This window comes from Typopeltis vanoorti, chromosome 17 (assembly GCF_054136105.1).
Source record: "Typopeltis vanoorti isolate ZY-2024b chromosome 17, IOZ_Tvanoo_1.0, whole genome shotgun sequence".
In the NCBI taxonomy this organism is placed as follows: domain Eukaryota; kingdom Metazoa; phylum Arthropoda; class Arachnida; order Uropygi; family Thelyphonidae; genus Typopeltis; species Typopeltis vanoorti.
Window position 1 is genome coordinate 52,310,659 of NC_143565.1, and position 18,902 is coordinate 52,329,560.

The 18,902-nt window shown below is 35.4% G+C and overlaps 1 protein-coding gene across 1 annotated transcript in view; it reads right to left on the reverse strand.

Annotated features, from left to right (window-relative positions):
* LOC150097388 (protein phosphatase 1 regulatory subunit 21-like) overlaps positions 1-18,902 on the reverse strand; it is a 505,584-nt gene that overhangs the window by 150,940 nt on the left and 335,742 nt on the right. The window contains exon 15 of the mRNA XM_090407251.1: positions 959-1,111. Coding sequence (XP_090263377.1) covers positions 959-1,111 — 153 coding nt within the window. The remainder of the gene's footprint in view (positions 1-958; positions 1,112-18,902) is intronic.

An 18,902-nucleotide genomic window follows, 5' to 3' on the forward strand; every position in this document is an offset into this window, starting at 1 on the left:
GGAGGAAGTAGGGGAGACAAGAGATCTGGGGTTGATGATTGATAGAAACCTGAAGTTTAGGGGACATATTGCAAAGGTGGTGAAGGTAACACAGAGGATTGCTGCTATTATGAGAAGGACACTGACCTGCAGAGATAAGAGGGTTATCATTCCGTTGTATAAGTCTCTGATCAGAGCACACTTGGACTATTGTTCTCAGATTTGGTCCCCAGGATTTGAAGGGGATAAATTAACTGTGGAAAGGGTACAAAGGTGGATAACAAAGATGGTTTCAGGACTGTACAAGGATAGTTATGAGGATCGGCTGAGAGAATGTGGACTGCAGAGTTTGGTGGATAGAAGAAGGAGAGGTGATATGATTGAGACTTTTAAACTGTTGAGAGGTGGTTACAGGGTTGACACTGGGGAGTTCTTTCGCTTGGTTGATCAGCAGGAAGGAGTGATGACAAGAGGCCATCCCTGGAAGTTACGAAAGGAAACTGTGAGCAAGAGGGTAAGGAGTGGTTTCTTTGTGTGGAGGGTGGTTGAGCCGTGGAATGCATTGCCTGATGGAGTGGTGGGAGCGAGAACGGTCAGTGGGTTTAAGGAGTGGTATGATAAACTTTGTGTTTCTCAGGGGGGGACCTCCCCTCGATGAGTCTTGACAGACTTTATGTCTTAGAAAGGACCTCCCTCGATGAGTCTTTTGACTCCTTGGAGGCCTGAATAATAATAATAATAATAATAATAATAATTAAAAATCTAAATTTCATTTTAAAAATTAACATTAGAGTTGTTACAAATGCTAAATGATTAATCAGAGAAACACAGATTTCTGAAACAATTATCTTTGTGTAAAATTTAGTTTATTTCAATCAAGAAATGTTCTATATTATGATATAAGTTAAATAAAGATGAAAATGCAGCAAAATATTACTATATAATTACACACACACAAATAGAGAAAGAGAAAAATTACCATTTCTGTGAGAGTCATGTATTTTAATCCCCTCTGTCGGAAAATTGGAACAACTGGATTTACTTGTATCTTCTGATCTGTGATTAAACCCCTTGGTCTATAAGGTATATCATATACCAGCACATCTACTTTATCTTCCATAAGCACACCCATCTATATATTTTTGATATATATTTAAAAAAAAAAAAAAAAACAGTACTAGTTTAGAAATCAGACTTTAATTGTACATCACTAGCATTATGTTTAAATACAAAATGCCTGAGTTTATAATTAAAAAAAAAAAAAAAAAAAACTTTATTTGAAACAAAATTTGTACACCTGAATGAAATTTTAGTTCCATCTGGTACAATTTTTTCTAGTATTATGTACCAAACATGATCTCACTAATGTCATCTGAAAGAGAGAACCTTAAAATTAAAATTAGTGTTTGCCAGCATAATAGACATTAAGTTGCAATAGAAGAATGCGGTTTTTTAAATACACACATGTAAGAGGCTACAAAGCCTAACACAACAGTGATATGTAAGTGATTAAAGAGAGAGAGAGAGAGAGAGAGAGGAAGGGGGAGAGAGAAAGTATTTGTTAAATGTTAACAAGTTTCTTGAAAATCTGGGGGGGGGGGGTACTCACTGACAAACAAACTGAAGTAGACAGAATGAAAAGGAAAAGAAACTGGATCGATACATTTGGAACTGAACTACACATGGATATGGACCAGTGGCTACTTTGTTATAACATGATTAGAGGAAAGTGGAGGAATGGTAGCAGCCAGTTTCATGGAGCAAAGTAATGAAAGTACCTATTTTTTTAAAAAAACAAAGGCATAAATGTAAAAACAGAACACTTGTGAGAAAATGGCAGGAGAAAGTCTGTAATTGACGGGAAGTGGGGAGTGACTATTTCTCTCTTATCGATATAATCAAGAATTCATAGGAAAATTTTTGGTGCATCACCTACAATGAGTGATCAGATTCTCATCTCATCTTCCTTTTACCCTCTTTTACCTTATGGTGTCGAGGGTTTACTAATCATCGGACCACAAACCGTTCACAGGATAAGGTGGTCAAGCCCTATGCCCCGGTGTATCCTATGTCCTGTAGTGTTAAGTTCTCAAGGCCAGTTTGCCTGCTTTGCAGGATGAAAAACCCCAGGATAAACTGGGGGGGGGGGGGGACCCTACTGTCTATGCTCAAGACTGGTTAACGGCTGAGGAAGATCCTTCAGCTCCTCACATCACTGACGGGAATCGAACCTAGGACACTCCTTCCCCAGGCATATGGTTGCAAAGTGCACAGCCACTAGGCTAACCGCATGAGTGATCAGATTTGGGATGATTTATAAAGCGTTAGGAGTTCAGAAGGAGAGACGAAGAGTTCCAAATGAAAAGAATATCATGTTTTTCCATGTTTTTTGGAGGCTATGCATGTAATATTTATGTCAAGAAAAGCTAGATCTAAAAGTCAGCTGAAAAAAAGAAACCGATGTGAAATGGAAATCATAGTGTCCTTTTTTCAAGGTAACAAGAGAGGACTATGTTTTGATAGCAATGAAATTCCCTAGATTAGCCTCACTCCAAGAATGGTGAGGAACACCATGTAAATTATAACAGACAATAAATTATATGCTTATTTTATTCTTATTGCATGCAAGGTATCTTCACAACTTCTACTTTCTCATCCATCAATTGATGGGTTAAGTCCCCCTATATACAAATCTTTGCCATCTGGTTCTATCTCTTGCCATTTCTGTCATCTCTCTGAAGCTCGATAATTATGACCCTTCCTCTTTGGAGGAAAAGTCATAACCAAGTTCTTTTTTTGGCCTACCTCTTGATTGTCTTCCTCCAATGATTCCATTCAAGACTATATTTGGTAATCTTTGAAAGGACATTCCCTGGAGATGTCCAAACCATCTTAATTGCTGTTTAAGAATTATAGCTATGATATCTTCTCTATAGTTTAATTCGTGTTTCACTTGCTCATTTGTTGTGTGTTTTGACCAGTGAGTCTTATTTATTTTGCTTAAGCATTTCATTTCAAATTTCCTGATTTTCTGTATTTCTTTCTGATTGAGTCTCCATGTCTTGGTTCCTTACATAACTAAGTATAATAATGGTTTTATATAATAGTTTTAGTTACAGGCTTTTTGAAATGCTGTTATTTTTCCATATTTTCTTTAATTTATTCATATTAGACCATTCTTTGTTAAGTCTGTATTTTACTATTTCTGTGTTGTCAAAGTTGTGACTAATCAGACTGCTAAGATATGTGAATTGCTTTACTTGTTCAAGTATTGATTTTCTAAGTTTATTGAAATTTTTTCTTCATCTTTTCCTATTTTCATTGTTTTAGTTTTACTTAGATTGACATTCCAAGTTTTGCACTTTCATTTAAAATTTTTACTGTTTTTTTCCGATTGTTCTTTAGATTCTGCAAGAATAATGATATTGTCTGCATATTTAATGTGGTTGATATTTGTGCCATTTATTTGTAAACCTGGCTCTTCGGCTAAGGATATTTCTCGAAGCTCTTCGGCTAAGGATATTTATTTATTATCTATCTCGAAGAAATATTTGCATATTTCTTCGAGATAGATAATAAATAAATTTGGTGAGAGTGGGCAAATCTTCATGACTCCTTTTTCTACTTTGAATTTTTCTGTTCTTATTTCATTATGACAGTCGCTTTGGTATCTTTATAATAATTCGTAATACAGGTTTGTAGTTCTGAATCTAGCATAATAGATTTTAAGATGTTTAGCATTTTGTTCCTGTCAACAGAATCAAATGCTTGTTTGAAGTCAATAAAACTGCAGTATATAGGTAAATTGCATGCCCAGTACTTTTCAACCAGGCTATTTAATTAACTGTACAAATATGATCTATAGTAAACTTTCCAGTATGAATTTTGTAGCTATGACTTAATATTGTGTGTCTGTAATTTTCAGAGACCAATAACTTTGTTTATCTCCGTGAACTGGCATTATGATGCCTGTTTTCCAGTCATCTGGAATTTCACCAGTATATAGTATTTGGTCAAAACGTTCAAGCAGGAAACTGATGGCTACTATGCCACCATATTTCCACAATTCAGTAGGAAGTTCATCACAACAAGGTTCATTAGACAAGTTAATTTGGTTTATGGCATTTAAAATTTCTTCTTTTATTATTATTTTTTCTTTTTCTGTCTCTTTGTGTTCATGATCAAATGCCTTAGAAATACTGAGAGCAACCACAAATTTCTCCAAATCTCACAACCAGTCTACTGGTATATAAAGGCCGATGACCACATCAACTGCCTTAGCGTGCCATCAGGCAAAGCACACTTCCTTTCAGATAAATATATTGTATACATTATGAAAAAGAGTCACTACCCAATGATCTTTGTTAGGTCTACTCAGTGAAGACTAGACTCGGGAAGATATCTGTACATAAATAAATTTAGTTTAATCCTTTATCCAAGTGTAAGCAAACAAAGTTTGCACCTAAAGTATCTTCAGCACTAAGGCAACTCATGGTAAAGGTGGACCAAGCTCTCATCACTCCTTGTCTTAGCATCTCCCTTGTGGACATGTATAATGCTATGAATTAAGGGAAGGGCCACTACCCCGACCTTTATTGAGGTCTCATCAGTGGGAGCCAGACCTAGAGGTGGTGATACCAAGGTGGAAGCAATGGAGAAGTCATATTTACCTATATGCAAACTTTATTTGCTTACACTTGGATAAAGGATTAAACTAAATTTATTATAGTTTAACCAAGTGGGAAAAAAAACTTCCAATATCTGTACATTAAGGCTTAAGTGATGGGAGGACATCTTGTTAGAAGTTTAATGGCGTATTGACAGCTCTAGGAAAGGATTAAGAACTAATTTTAATGCTTCCAATATTTCATCTCAGTCACTGAGACATCCTCAGGGAGTACAAATAGCATTTGTAACACACACACACACACACACACACACACACACACACACACACACACACACACACACACACACACACACACCAAAAAAAAGTACTAAATGAAAAACGTGGGTGAATCTATAGTTCTATCTAGATACAACTATAGAGTATACATAGATGATGTGTTCTCAATTTGGCCTCATGGCCCAGACACATTAGAGTCCTTCCTCAATCACCTTAACAGTCTATATTCAAGAATCCAGTTTACATTACAATGGAAAAGGAAAATAACAATAGTTTACCCTTCCTAGACACCTCAGTAACATGTCTTCCAAATGGTAACTTTTCCTTCACTGTATAAACCTCCAACATGATGACTCAGGAAGTCAGTGAAGGAAAATCAATGCAGAAGTCATATACTTTTGCTATACAAGTAGCAAAATGGTGTATCACCATATTTTTAAAATATTCTATAGACAAGAAATCATACGCTTATCTATTATATGTAACAGGGGTGGCCACAATGTGGCTCGTGTCCACGGCTCTTCACGATCTATCAGGAAAAAATAAACAAAAACAAAAGAGGAGACAACAAAAAGAGAAACAAAATTAAAAAAAAAGAGAAGAGAGAGAGAAAAAAAACAGGGTTAATAAAAATTACTGCAATAATAAATTCGAAACATTAAATGAAGTTTACTTTGAACAATTCGAATAATTTTAAAGTCGAAACAATAATTTTAGTTACTTATTTACTAGAAGAGGCCTTCCTTGTATCCATTTTCTTAGTAAGCTCCTTAAAATTAGGTGTATAATTAGTCAAAGCAGTTCTTACAAGCTCGTTACAAACCTCACCATGTGCACACTCACTTACTCCCATACCACAGCATTAGTCAAAGGTTGTGGCTCTTCTAAGTCTTACCAGAATTATTTTGGCTCCAAAGGGATGCATAGTTGGCCACCCATGATATATAATTTACTTAATAACTGAACAAAAAAACAGTAGTGGGTTTTTTGTTTTACACCATCACCAATGTCTTATGCATGATTGTAAGACATTGGTTATGGAAGATCTTGAAGCCTGAATGATTTGAGTACTGTCATCAGCAAAACTATGGATAGGATTTGAGGTTAGAAGGAAGATCACCAGTATAATAAAGGAAGAACATGGGCAAGAGTGCAAATTCCTGGATTACTTCAGCACTGATAAAAAATCTGATTAGAGGAAATCATTCACCAAAACATGCATGAACAACCAGAGAGAGAGAAAACTGGCAATCCAATCACAAATGGAAATAGGAGACCATAAGATGGTTTGGCAAGATCTCTTTTGCTAAGGTATTTGGTCACACATGACCAAATATAAGGTATTTCTAAATCTAAGGCATTTCTGTCATGCTCAGAAATATCTTAGAAATATTGAGAGCAACTACAAGTTTCTCCAAATCTTCCCAAGACTTGTGTCAAAAGATGAACAGCAATGCCAAGCAGATCTGATATGGAATAAAAATAGCAGAATCTACAATGCTGATCACTAATTAACTGATTAATTGTTCCTTAGAAACGAAACATGGATAAGGTTACTGTCAGAGTTGTCAAGTGGAATACTAACATCAATGCATTCAGAGGGAGAATTGGTTAAGAAAAGGTGCAGGGTGTTCAGAGCATGATGAGGATTATCTAGTATTTTGGTAGATTGGTACAATTTGTGTCAGATGATTACTGACAACAAACAATTCTACTTCTCTTCCAGCTCAATCTGCAAAGTCAGTGAAAGGGAAAACTAATGAATTCCAGATGCTGAAATCTCCAAAAAGATTACATCACTGAGTAATTAAGACTATGAGATCAACTTTCAGAATTAACTACCTTACCGGCCATTATGGATCAAATACGCATCCTCGTACGCTAAGTATCCATCATATATTCAATGTAATATCAATGGTATTACAATTTTAATATGCACTTCACATCCATGATAACTTTGACGTCTATAGATGTCTTGGCCGGTAGTGTGGTTAAATAATCAAAAAAGTCAGCACAGTCATCAGAATTATGAGAATGATAAAGTGATAAAGGCAGAAAATAAAGGAGGGGAAAAAAAAAATGAGAGAAGGAAATCTTGAGCCAAAGCAGATCAAATAAAAGGACTTCTTAGTTTGAAAGCGCATAGGTTATCAAACAAGACAAAGCACATTTTGCTCTTCTTATGGAAGGCAGCAATGTGGAAAGTTCAGGTGAGTACAAAATCAGTGTACTCATATTGTATGAGTACTTCAGCCTCATTACGTAGTACACTGTATAATGAGGCTAAAGCATGTCAACTAAGAGTAAGCCTAAATTACTAAATAGTGTCCCCTAGTGTGCTGAAATGGCTCTCCTTGGCCAAAGCATAGGCTGAAGTATGGAGGATGAGAGCTTCCCAAATTTGGGATAGTTCCATGCAACCAAATTTGTTGAGGTTTTGGTAGTTTTTTTGTTTTTTTTTCCCCTTAAATGGAGGAAGCAGATTCAATGGGTAGTCTCTTGTATTTATATTTGCTGCGATGGAGTAGAGTAGCCTTCTTCCAGCATATCCTGTTGCAGGTGTCCAAAATATGGTCATTAAGTCCTGAATGGATGTAGTGGTGGAAAGGAGATAGTCCTTATGTTCAGCAATGCTAGCTATCCTGCCCATTTGGCCATAGTAAGATCTTCAAAACTACAAGGAACCTGGTAAACAACTGGCAAGTCTATGGACTAGGGTGAATAAGTGATGCCAATTTTTTTATGTGGTCTACAAGTGATTGATGGTGTGTTTTTTTAGGATTTTAGATTTTAATATTTTTTGGATATGGTGGGAATTGTAGCCATTGGCTAAAAAGGTTTTGTAAATGTGTCTAAGTTGAGTGGAGAGGGCACTGTTATCTGAACTAATTAATTTAGCTGTTTATATAGTTTTAATAATTCCACATGGATGGAGGCAGGGGTAAGACTGTGAATTATCTACCAATGTGCGTCGGTTTTCTGTACAGTTTCCTTAAAAAGGTCGCCTCCTGACTTGTTGAAATTACTAATAAACTAAAACCATACAATTCTAGACCTTCCCCCAATATACAGGCAATCAAAAATCCAAACACAGAATGTGTCATTGCACTGAATTACAGATCACTGCTTCTCCCACATACAACTTAACCAGACATTTAGCAAAGCACTTTCCCAGTATGCTGGCAACACCAACTCCCTTCACACACACACACACACACACACACACACACACACACACACACACACACACACACACACACACACAAAAAAAAAACTTAGTCCACTTTAAAGCCAGTACATAAAAACCTCACTCTACAGCACGCTGACATTATGGTCAGTTCTGATGTCTCCTCTCTGTTCACCAATATCCCACTTAAAGACTACAACTTATTCAAGCTGAATCTCCTACTGCTATCCCAGTCCTGTAAGTTCACACTATGAACTTGAGCTATTTCCTTAGGCCAGGAAAATTCTACAAACAAATGGGGGGGGGGGGAGGTACAGCCATGGGCTCCACTTTCTTTCACCCTGGCTAACTGCTGCATGGAGACTGAAGAGAAAGTCAAGCTCTGTCGCACATAGACCTACTTTTTGACTATACTTTGTTTATTATGATGTGTTCTCCATTTGGCCACACGATCTGGATGCTTTCAACATTTTTAACATATATAAACAATCAACACCCTAGGATCCAGTTCATCATCCTGTATATCTGGGGCGCATAGCTAAAATTCTAAAAAAAATACACCATTACAACCACTTACAGACCATACAAAAAATTGGCATCCCTTATCCATCCCACCAAAAATTAGCCCTAGTCCCTAGACCTGACAGGTGTTTACCAAGTCCTTTGCAATTATGACTATCTTACTATGGTCAAACATGCAGGATACCAACATTGCTGGACATATAATGGTGGAAACAGATATAAGCTGTTTCCATGACTACAGCCACTCAGGACTTGATGACCATGCTTTGGAAAACTACCACAGGATACACTGGAGGAAGGACACTATCTACTGTAGCCAGTGGCGTAGCTAGAGCTGTTGCTGCCCGGAGCAGTCTCTGAGTTTGCCGCCCCTCTCAATACATAAAAATATTAAACGACGTATAGGGAAATAAATTAAAACATTATCTTTATTTTTGAGGCAAAACTTTAATTTCAACATTCTAAAATGTTATTTTTTTTGCTTTTCTGCTAGCAAAATCGTCAATGACATTGGCGAAGTCTATTTCATAGTAATGTAGGTAATTCTTAATCAAATTTGATTTAGAAAAACTCCTCTCACAACTAGCAACACTTACAGCAATTGTGAGGATAATTCGCAGTAGTATTACAATATTTGGAACAAAGTTCTTGAGCCTGTATTTTAGAATTAACTGAATTCAGTTAATTCTAAAATACAGAATTTAGAATTTAGAATCAAAAAGGTTCAAAGCGCCGCCCGGGGCAGACGCTTACGGCAGTGTTGCAATCCATTCCACTCATTCACCATCTTCAAGTGAAAAACTTAGTCCTCACAACCTTGCTAGCCATTCTTTTATTCAATTTCCAGGATGACCTCTTGTTCTGTATCATATCCCTCTTTTTTTTTTTTTTTATCTAGGAACCAATTTCTATAACCTGCAAATACTCAATCTATCATCATAGGAAGCATTACAGACCACTTACCATGTTGGTCACTGACTGGTCACCATATTGGTCACACATTGGCCACTTAATTATACCCAAGAAACCAAGGTAATTAGACCTGTGCAGAGTAATCCAAATATGACTATATTAAGCCTTATAAAGAGGGATGCTTCTAAGTGTATCCTTCAATCAACAAGTAATTCTATGGAGCTACCTTGGAAACTTCCAATATATACCCTTTGAACTACTTCCTATCCGCCAACACTTCTTAGCTTCATCAATGTCCTGGAATATAGTTTCATCAATGTGTATTGCATTGATGGAACTTTTCACTCCACAGTGCACAACTTTACACTTTCTATATTAAATGAGCATCCATTATCTTTAGCACATACTGTCAATCTATTTAAATCATCCTGCAAGTTCTCTCTACATTTTCTTCAATTAAATATTATGCTATCCAATTTTTCATCATAAGCAAACAAATGAATATCTCCCTCCAAATCATTTCCTACATCGTTTATGTACAAATGAAACAGCAGCACAGAGACTTGTAGTACTAGTGACATTGCTAGTAATATGCTTTCTTCTAGATTCTACTTGTTATTTGTCCATCAGCCATGTGTATATATATATCCACATCACGAGCATCATGTCTATCCTCCATATTTGAGCATTTCTGGTTGTATGTCATTACTCCAGCTATCTTTCCATGTTTCAGATTTTTGATAGCTTTTTCTCCCTCAAGTATTGATATGCACTCCTTTATTCATTCCTGTTGAATATTTTCTGCTACTGATTTTCTTTCTACTATGATTTTCTTTCTTAGTTTGAAGGATATCCTTCAAACTAAGAAAGAAAAATTTCATATCCAAATTTCAGAGACTAAAAGATTGACAAAACCAACGGACATATTCAAATTTCTCCACAGTGAACGTAAACAACCAACCAGAAGCAAGAAGCAACAGGAGTCACCAATCGCCAGCAGGTAACAATAATGTAGTCAATCTATCCACCCACGCCTTAAACAAAGATGAACTCTTGCTACTCAGCAATGGTCTAAATTTTGCTGTTGCACCCAGATCGATGAACAAACTGGATTTTATTTGTAATATTGAAAGAGGCTTAAGGTTCATCCCAAATAACATAGCAGACAAAATACATTTAGAAACTGCCAACATTTTAAATATAAATCATAAAAAAACAATAACAAGTAACTTAACAAAACCTAAATTAACACCGGTGAAATCATTAAAATTAAATCCGAACATCGTAATTACTAGAGCTGATAAAGGATGTGCCACTGTGATTCTAAACTGAACCACTTATTTAGAAAAAATGAATCTGCTAGTCTTGGACAATAGTACATACCAATGTGTTAACTACAACCCAACCAACAGAATAAAAAAAGAAAACAGAGAAACTACTTAAATCTATTACTACATGGCACTTCCACACTATGCTCGTTCCCTGAGAATTTACGGTCTACCAAAAATACACAAACAAAACACACCACTCTGGCCGATAGTTGAAGGTATAGATAGCCAGAATTATTACCTAGCCAAGAAATTAGCAGCAACATTCAAGGAGTTGGTAGGTCATTCCCCCTCCTATATCAGAAACCCACAACACTTCATAAACATAATCAAAGACATTACATTAGAAAAAGATGATTTATTAATCAGTTTTGACATCTCTGCCCTCTTTAAAAATGTCCCAATCAATGACACAATACTCCTTTTACAGAACAAATTCCCTCCAGATATTATTATTATTATGTGACACCTCCAGGGAGTCCAAAGACTCATCGAGGGAGAGTGTGCCAACAGCATCAAACGATTGATCCCCTTCCAACTACTAACCACGCTCAAACTTACTTAACTTTTTGCATGAGCCATTAGTAGCACAGGCGCTAATGGCTCGCGCTAATATCACGGCAATCTTTGTGCATGTATTACGTTCTAGTCATTTTGTTTGGCAAAATGCTTTCTACCTACAAAAGAAGGCACAGCCATAGGCTTGCCATTATCCCCGTTAATGCTAACTTTTATATGGAACATTTTGAGCAACATGCTCAAATTCCTCTTCTTTAAAACTCAAAGTCTGGCTTAGATACATTGACGATGTTTTCGCGATCTGGTCCCATGCTGCCAGACACTTTCCTTAGCCACCTAAACAAACAACACAAAAGCATACAGTTCACAACTGAGATTGAAAAACAGAACACACTTCCATTTCTAGATACGCTGCCAGAAAGAAGATGTCACACATCTTCTTTCTGGCAGCCTTTCCTTCACTGTGTACCGGAAACTGACACATACTGGCCAATATATACACAAACTCCTACCACCACCCAACACAAAAACTAGGTGTCATTAATACTCTAAAAAAACAGGACTTTGAAGATCTGCTTCAATGAACAAGCTCTGAAAAATGAATTTAAAGTTATCAGCAATACTTTTCTAAAAAATGGTTACAGTCAAAACACTATTAACAAAATTCTCTACAAGACCTCAATAAAAAAAAAAAGATAAATCAGACTACAATAAAACTATAACCATTCCTTACATTAAAGGGACATCAGATAAAATAAACAGAATACTACCTCAAAGCCACCTTTAAACCTCCTGCAAAATAAAAAAGCTTACTCAACTCATCCAAAGACCCACTCCCTCTGCTGGCCCACCCTGGAGTATACCGTATTTATTGCACCTGTAATCTACCATATATAGGGGAAACAGGACGCACAATTCCTATCAGACAAAAGGAACATAAACGACACATTAAATATAATAACTATGGTGAAGATGGCCTTTCTGATCATGCCCTGAACACTTTACATAGAGTTGACTGGAAAAGCACCAGTTGTTTACATCACACCAAAACATGGCATGAATGCAAATTTAAGGAATCCTGTGAGATTCTTATCAACATGAACAATAACGATGGTCTAAAAATCCCACGCATATGGAAGGCACATATTCTACCCTTGGAATCTTTCTTTCTAAGAGTTAACTATAAACAGGACTGTAGGTAATCCAGAATCTTAAATCTAAAATAACAATTGTAATGTTAAAAATAGGACATAATTGTTATTGAAAGAAAACTATCTATAAGAAAGAATGTTTTCCTCATGTTAACTGAAATAATTTAGCTTTGATGTGTTTCTAAATAATTAATTAATTTGTAATTTTTTTTCACTAGAGGTCATGCCAATAGAATAACTAGTGATCAAATCATTGTTTCTTTAGCTTACTGTGTGTAATGTAACTCAGTTTGTCCTTGTATATTTGTATATACTCCAGATGATGATTTTAATAAAAGATCGAAACGTCAGAAAATTAAAAGAGTTATCTATAACATGGCTGTAAAGTCCATAATTTCGAAAATGAGAGAAGTATCATGTTCACATAATTGGCATTATCAAAAAACAGGTGAGATCTTTTGAAATAACAATTATAAAATGTTATATTCCAGCAATAAGGAGTACTACAGAATTTAACACTAAAGAATGAAGATAACTTTTTTGAAATGGCAGGCAATTTTAAGTAGGCAAGCATCAAAATAGATTTGCAATGACTTATTCATTGCCTGAGATCTCACAGAAGGTTCTACTAGAACCTGCTAGAAGAATTTTCCTAAATCAGAAAAGGCAACTAATATAAAGAAAAAAGAAAAAAACTGGTCCTTGTTGGAGACCTAAACACCAGAGCAGGAAATTAATACCATATATGTTTTAGTAAATTCTGGAGAAAACAGCAAGCTAATAATAAAGGTAAGCACCATCTAGATTTATGTTCATGACATGAACTAGCCAAGAGTAATACTATGTTCCAACATAAAGATGTGCATAAATTTACACGGAGAGAAGACAAAAGAAATAAGAAAACTCTCACAAACTGTGTTATTGTTGATAGTGGTATCTTCACATTGATTTATGACACAAGAGTATTTGAAACAGAAAGTGATCACCATTTCATTTTCAGCAGAATGAAACAACATCATGCAAGTGGAGGAGCTTTCAGAAGAGAACTGAACATTCAGGCATACAAATATGACCATTATCATTATCAATTTCCTGATATGCATCCTCAAGAAGTGTACAGGATACTATGACAATACTACATGATTAAGTTTACATTATTACTACTGTTCTGTCAACAATTTCTCTACAAATTCATCTCGCTTGTCAACACCCAGATTGTCAAACCTTATATTTCTATCTTCAAGTGCAATTCTGACTATATCAATCCACATAGATCATGGTCTTCCTCTGGATCTTTCCATTTAAGTCACCATAACCTTAGATTACCTCTGATTATACATTCTTAAATGTCAACACTATCAAGTTCCTTCATTATATCTTCATTTTTAATATGATTTTACCATAAATGCAATCTGTTCACTTTCTAATTTTTCCCAGAACTCTCTCAAAATGGCCTCTAGTCTTTGATCAACTATATTATTTATTTGCACTAACCAAAGTCTCAGATACATAAGTAGTTTGAACACAATCTTATAAACTTCTAGTTTAATGTTGTGGCTAATTTTTCTCTCTTAATCCATAAAAATTTATTCAACTGGCTCCCCACAATATCAGCTTTGCTTATTCTGTTGTCCATTTATATATTTAAATAATAAAGTAACATGTAAAAACCACAGTGAAATCTTTAATTAGTAAAAGGACAGATATTTCGTACTAAAATTAATAGTACATCTTCAGTGTCTGTAACAGTAATAGGAATGGAATACAGGCAAACGTTAGGTGGATCACCTATTAAAATACAATTGTTACCGCAAGCTAGGAAATAATAGAAATAACAAATTTAAATCTATTAAGATAAATGGTTTTTTACATAAGATAAAAGTCTCCCAGATCTTTGAGAGATACATACAGTCATTTCTATTTAAATTCGATCTGTGTAAGATAGTTTCACAATCTATGGAGTAGAACTGCTTTATCCCACTGGACACTATGAGTAGAGTCAATACTTGCTGTGCCAGACCAGACTTCAGAGGTTTGTTATAATCAATATAATATTGATGTTCTTTTATTCTTATTTACAAAGAACGACCAGTTTGTCCAAAATAAGAGACATTGCATTCGCAAGGTATTTGGTAAACACCAGCCAAAGATAGAAAAGACAGTTTATCCTTGGTAGAAGGTAATAAAGAAGAAATTTTGTTGATAGGAATATATGTCGGAATCAGTTGATACTTTTTCAGAATTCTACCTATAGGTTCTGAGATTTCTGGAATGTATGGAATAGGAACTCTGCAGACCGTTGAAGAAACTGTAGGTGTTGGAACATAAGAGTCAAGTATCTGTTGGATTTGATTGGAGTTGTAATATTATTGGGAAAGAGCAAACTTTATGTGCTCCATGAATTAGAGATTTAAGAATGCCAAATTTTTGAGACATGTGGTGCACAGACTTTTTGTGAATGTATCTGCCAGTAAAAGTGGGTTTTCAAAAGACACTTGTAGATAAGGTACCAGAAGATGTTCTAGTAAGGAGGATGTCCAAAAATGGTAAAGTACCAGAGATTTCTCTTTCCATAGTGAATTGGATGCATGGGTGAAGGTCATTTATCCATTGTAGAAAAGTGGAAAGTTCATCTTCAGTGTGTGTGGCCAAACAGCGAAAACATTATCGACGTAAAGGTACCAAATAGATGGTTGAGGATGAATGGATGAGAACATAGTATCTTCGAATTGTTTCAAATAGTAGTTTGCCAAAGGTGGAGAAAGAGGGCTACCCATGGCAGTACCTTCAATTTCTTTATAGATTTTGTTTTTCCAACTGAAATAACCTGAGTGGATGACATATTCGAATATACTTGCGATATCTGGAGGGTAATCTTCATATAATGAATTGAGTGTGTCAGTTAATGGGATATTGGTGAACAGAGAAATGATGTCAAAACTGATTAATATTTCAGAATCTGTAATTTTTATATCCTTGATTTTCGACCTATCGTAAATTGCATCGACTCTCCAACTTATCGGATTGCAAAAGTATTATCACGTTCCTTAAGTGTTCTCACTGGTCATTCCAGATCCTATATAAAAAACTCAACAGATTTTCTTGAAAAAATCAAGGATATAAAATTACAGATTCTGAAATATTAGTCAGTTTTGACATCATTTGTCTGTTCACCAATATCCCATTAACCGACACAGTCAATTCATTATATGAAGATTATCCTCCAGATATCGCAAGGATATTTAAATACGTCATCCACTCAGGTTATTTCAGTTGGAAAAACAAAATCTATAAACAAATGAAGGTACTGCCATGGGTAGCCCTCTGTCTCCACCTTTGGCAAATCACTATTTGAAACAATTCGAAGATACTATGTTCTCATCCATTCATCCTCATCCATCTCTTTGGTTGAGGATGAATCTGCATCCAATTCACTATGGAAAAAGAAATCTCTGGTACATTACCATTTTTGAACATCCTCCTTACTAGAACATCTTCTGGTACCTTATCTACAAGCGTCTTTCAAAACCCACTTTTACCTGGCAGATACGTTGACAAAAAGTCTATGCACCACGTCTCAAAAATTTGGCATTCTTAAATCTCTAATTCATAGAGCACATAAAGTTTGCTTTTCCCCAATAATGTTACAACAAGAACTTTCCATCATTAAAAAGTTAATGGAATCAAATGATTACAACTCCAATCAATTCCAACAGATACTTGACTCTTATGTTCCAACACCTACAGTTTCTTCAACGGTCTGCAGAGTTCCTATTCCGTACATTCCAGGAAAATCAGAACCTTTAGGTAGAATTCTGAAAAAGTATCAACTGATTCCAACATATATTCCTATCAACAAAATTTCTTCTTCATTACCTTCTACCAAGGATAAACTGTCTTCTCTATCTTTGGATGGTGTTTACCAAGTACCTTGCGAATGCGATGTCTCTTATTTTGGACAAACTGGTTGTTCTTTGGAAAAAAGAATAAAAGAACATCAATATTATATTGATTATAACAAACCTCTGAAGTCTGGTCTGGCACAGCACTGAGTATTGACTCTACTCATAGTGTCCAGTGGGATAAAGCAGTTCTACTCCATAGATGCAGATTCAAATATGAACGCTTATTCAAAGAAAGTTGTGAAACTATCTTACACTGACAGAATTTAAATAGAAATGACTGTATGTAGCTCTCAAAGATCTGGGAGACTTTTATCTTATGTAAAAACCCATTTATCTTAATATATTAAATTTGTCATCATCATCAAATTCTTGCCATGTACCCTCAAGGGGTGTACAGGATATGATAGTACTACATGAAATATTTACATCATTACTAACTTCCTATCTACAATTTTGCTACAGATCAGTCTGTTACTTATCAAGACTCCAATATTATCAGATCTTATATTTCTGTCGTCTAAGGCACTTTGTACCCTATCAAACCACCTATATCTTGGTCTTCCTCTGGGTCGTTTTCCTGCCAACTTGGCAGAGAACACTTGTTTTGCCAATCTTTCCTCACCCATTCTGTTTAAATGACCATACCACCTGAGATTAGCTCAGCTAATGCATCCCTGGATGCTGACAATGTCAAGTTCTTTCCTAATATCCTCGTTTTTAGCTTTCTTACATTTGTTTCTGTATTCTCTAAGAGCACAAGCTGACTTATTTGCCAGGAACTTTTGATAGGCTTTCTTCTTTTCCTTCACTGCCTCTTTAACTTCCTGTGTCCACCATGGAGTTCTGATTTTTCTATCCTTGCAGGAAACCTCACCACATGCCTCTCTGGCAATCAGGGTTTTCTTGAAGGTTTGCCACTGAATCTCCAAGGTTTGGTTCTTGTTCTCAAACTCTTTCATTTTTTTTTCAATAATCTTTGTGTATTTCAGTCTATAGTTCACATCTGAGAACTGCTCAACTTTTATTCGCTTTAAAACTTTCTTACATGTCATTCTTTTCGATATGAAATTTAATTTTATCCTGCTCAAGACTAAATAGTGATCGCTTCCAATTTCAAATCCTCTGTACACTCTGGTGTCATGAAGTGGCACAATCTTGCCCTCCTTAGGAACTTGAACCAGTGCAAGACTCATATTAAAAAAATATGTCAAGGCTGGCTTCAACTCCCTGGCACATTCCTTCAATATAAGAGGCGATATATTATCAAGTTTTCATTTCACACCTACCTTATTTAACCTTCTCACCCTTGGAATACATTTAGACACTGCCTTTACTAGATAGTTTTTAAAAATCCCCAAAGCTGCATTGATTTTTAAAACTTTCTTACATGTGTGAAATTCAATTTTATCCTGCTAAAGACTAAATGGCCGTCTCTTCCAATTTCAAATCTTCTGATATACTCTAGTGTAATGCACCAGTGGGAAAACATCACTATCAACTATAACATAGTCAATGAGACTTTTCTTATTCCTAGCCTCTTCTCTCCATGTGAATTTGTGCACATTTTTATGTTGGAACATGGTGTTAGTAATAACCAGTCCATGTCCTGAGCTAATAATAATGGCAAATATTTGCCATTATTATTAGCTTTGCTCTTTTCTCCAAATTTTTCCAATATATTTTTGTATGTCTGACAATCATTTCCTACTCTGCTATTTAGATCCCCAACAAGGACCAACTTTTCCTTTTTCATTGTGTCAGATGCTTTCTCTAAAGCATTAAAAAATTCCTCCACTTCTACCTTAGTAGAACCTTCTGTGGGACCATAGGCACAAATAAGTCTCATTGTCCAGTCCCTCATTCTAATATTTGCCTACATCACTCTACTCGAGACTGCCTGCCATTCAAGAAGATTAGCCTCGTATTTAGTGTTGAATACAATGGCTACTCCTTCTTTTCCTTGATTGTCATTGCCTGAATATAACATTTTGTATTTAAGATTAAATTTGTTATTTCTATTATTTCCTAGCACGCGGTAACAATTGTATTTTAATAGGTGATCCACCGAATGTTTGCCTGTATTCCATTCCTATTACTGTTACAGACATGAAGATGTACTATTAATTTTAATACGAAATATCTGTCCTTTTGCTAATTAAAGATTTTACTGTGGTTTTTATGTGTTACTTTATTATTTAATTACTGTGCCACAGGTTCCACTAAAAATCATTTACATATTTAATTTGCTATCTTTACTAAATATCGTGCCAAAATTGCTGAAATATTTTACCTATTCTACAGGTTTTTCCAGTGAGATTACAGTTCATGTTTTCTTGTTCCTGACTATTTTCATAGTCTTGGTTGATTTAATTTAGTTTATTTAGCTTATTCAGTTTAGTTAGAGAATCCTGGAAACTTGCACTGGATGTGTTTAGGAATACATCAGCATCATCTATATAAATGAAAGAGCTAAGTTCGATATCTCCAATCAGA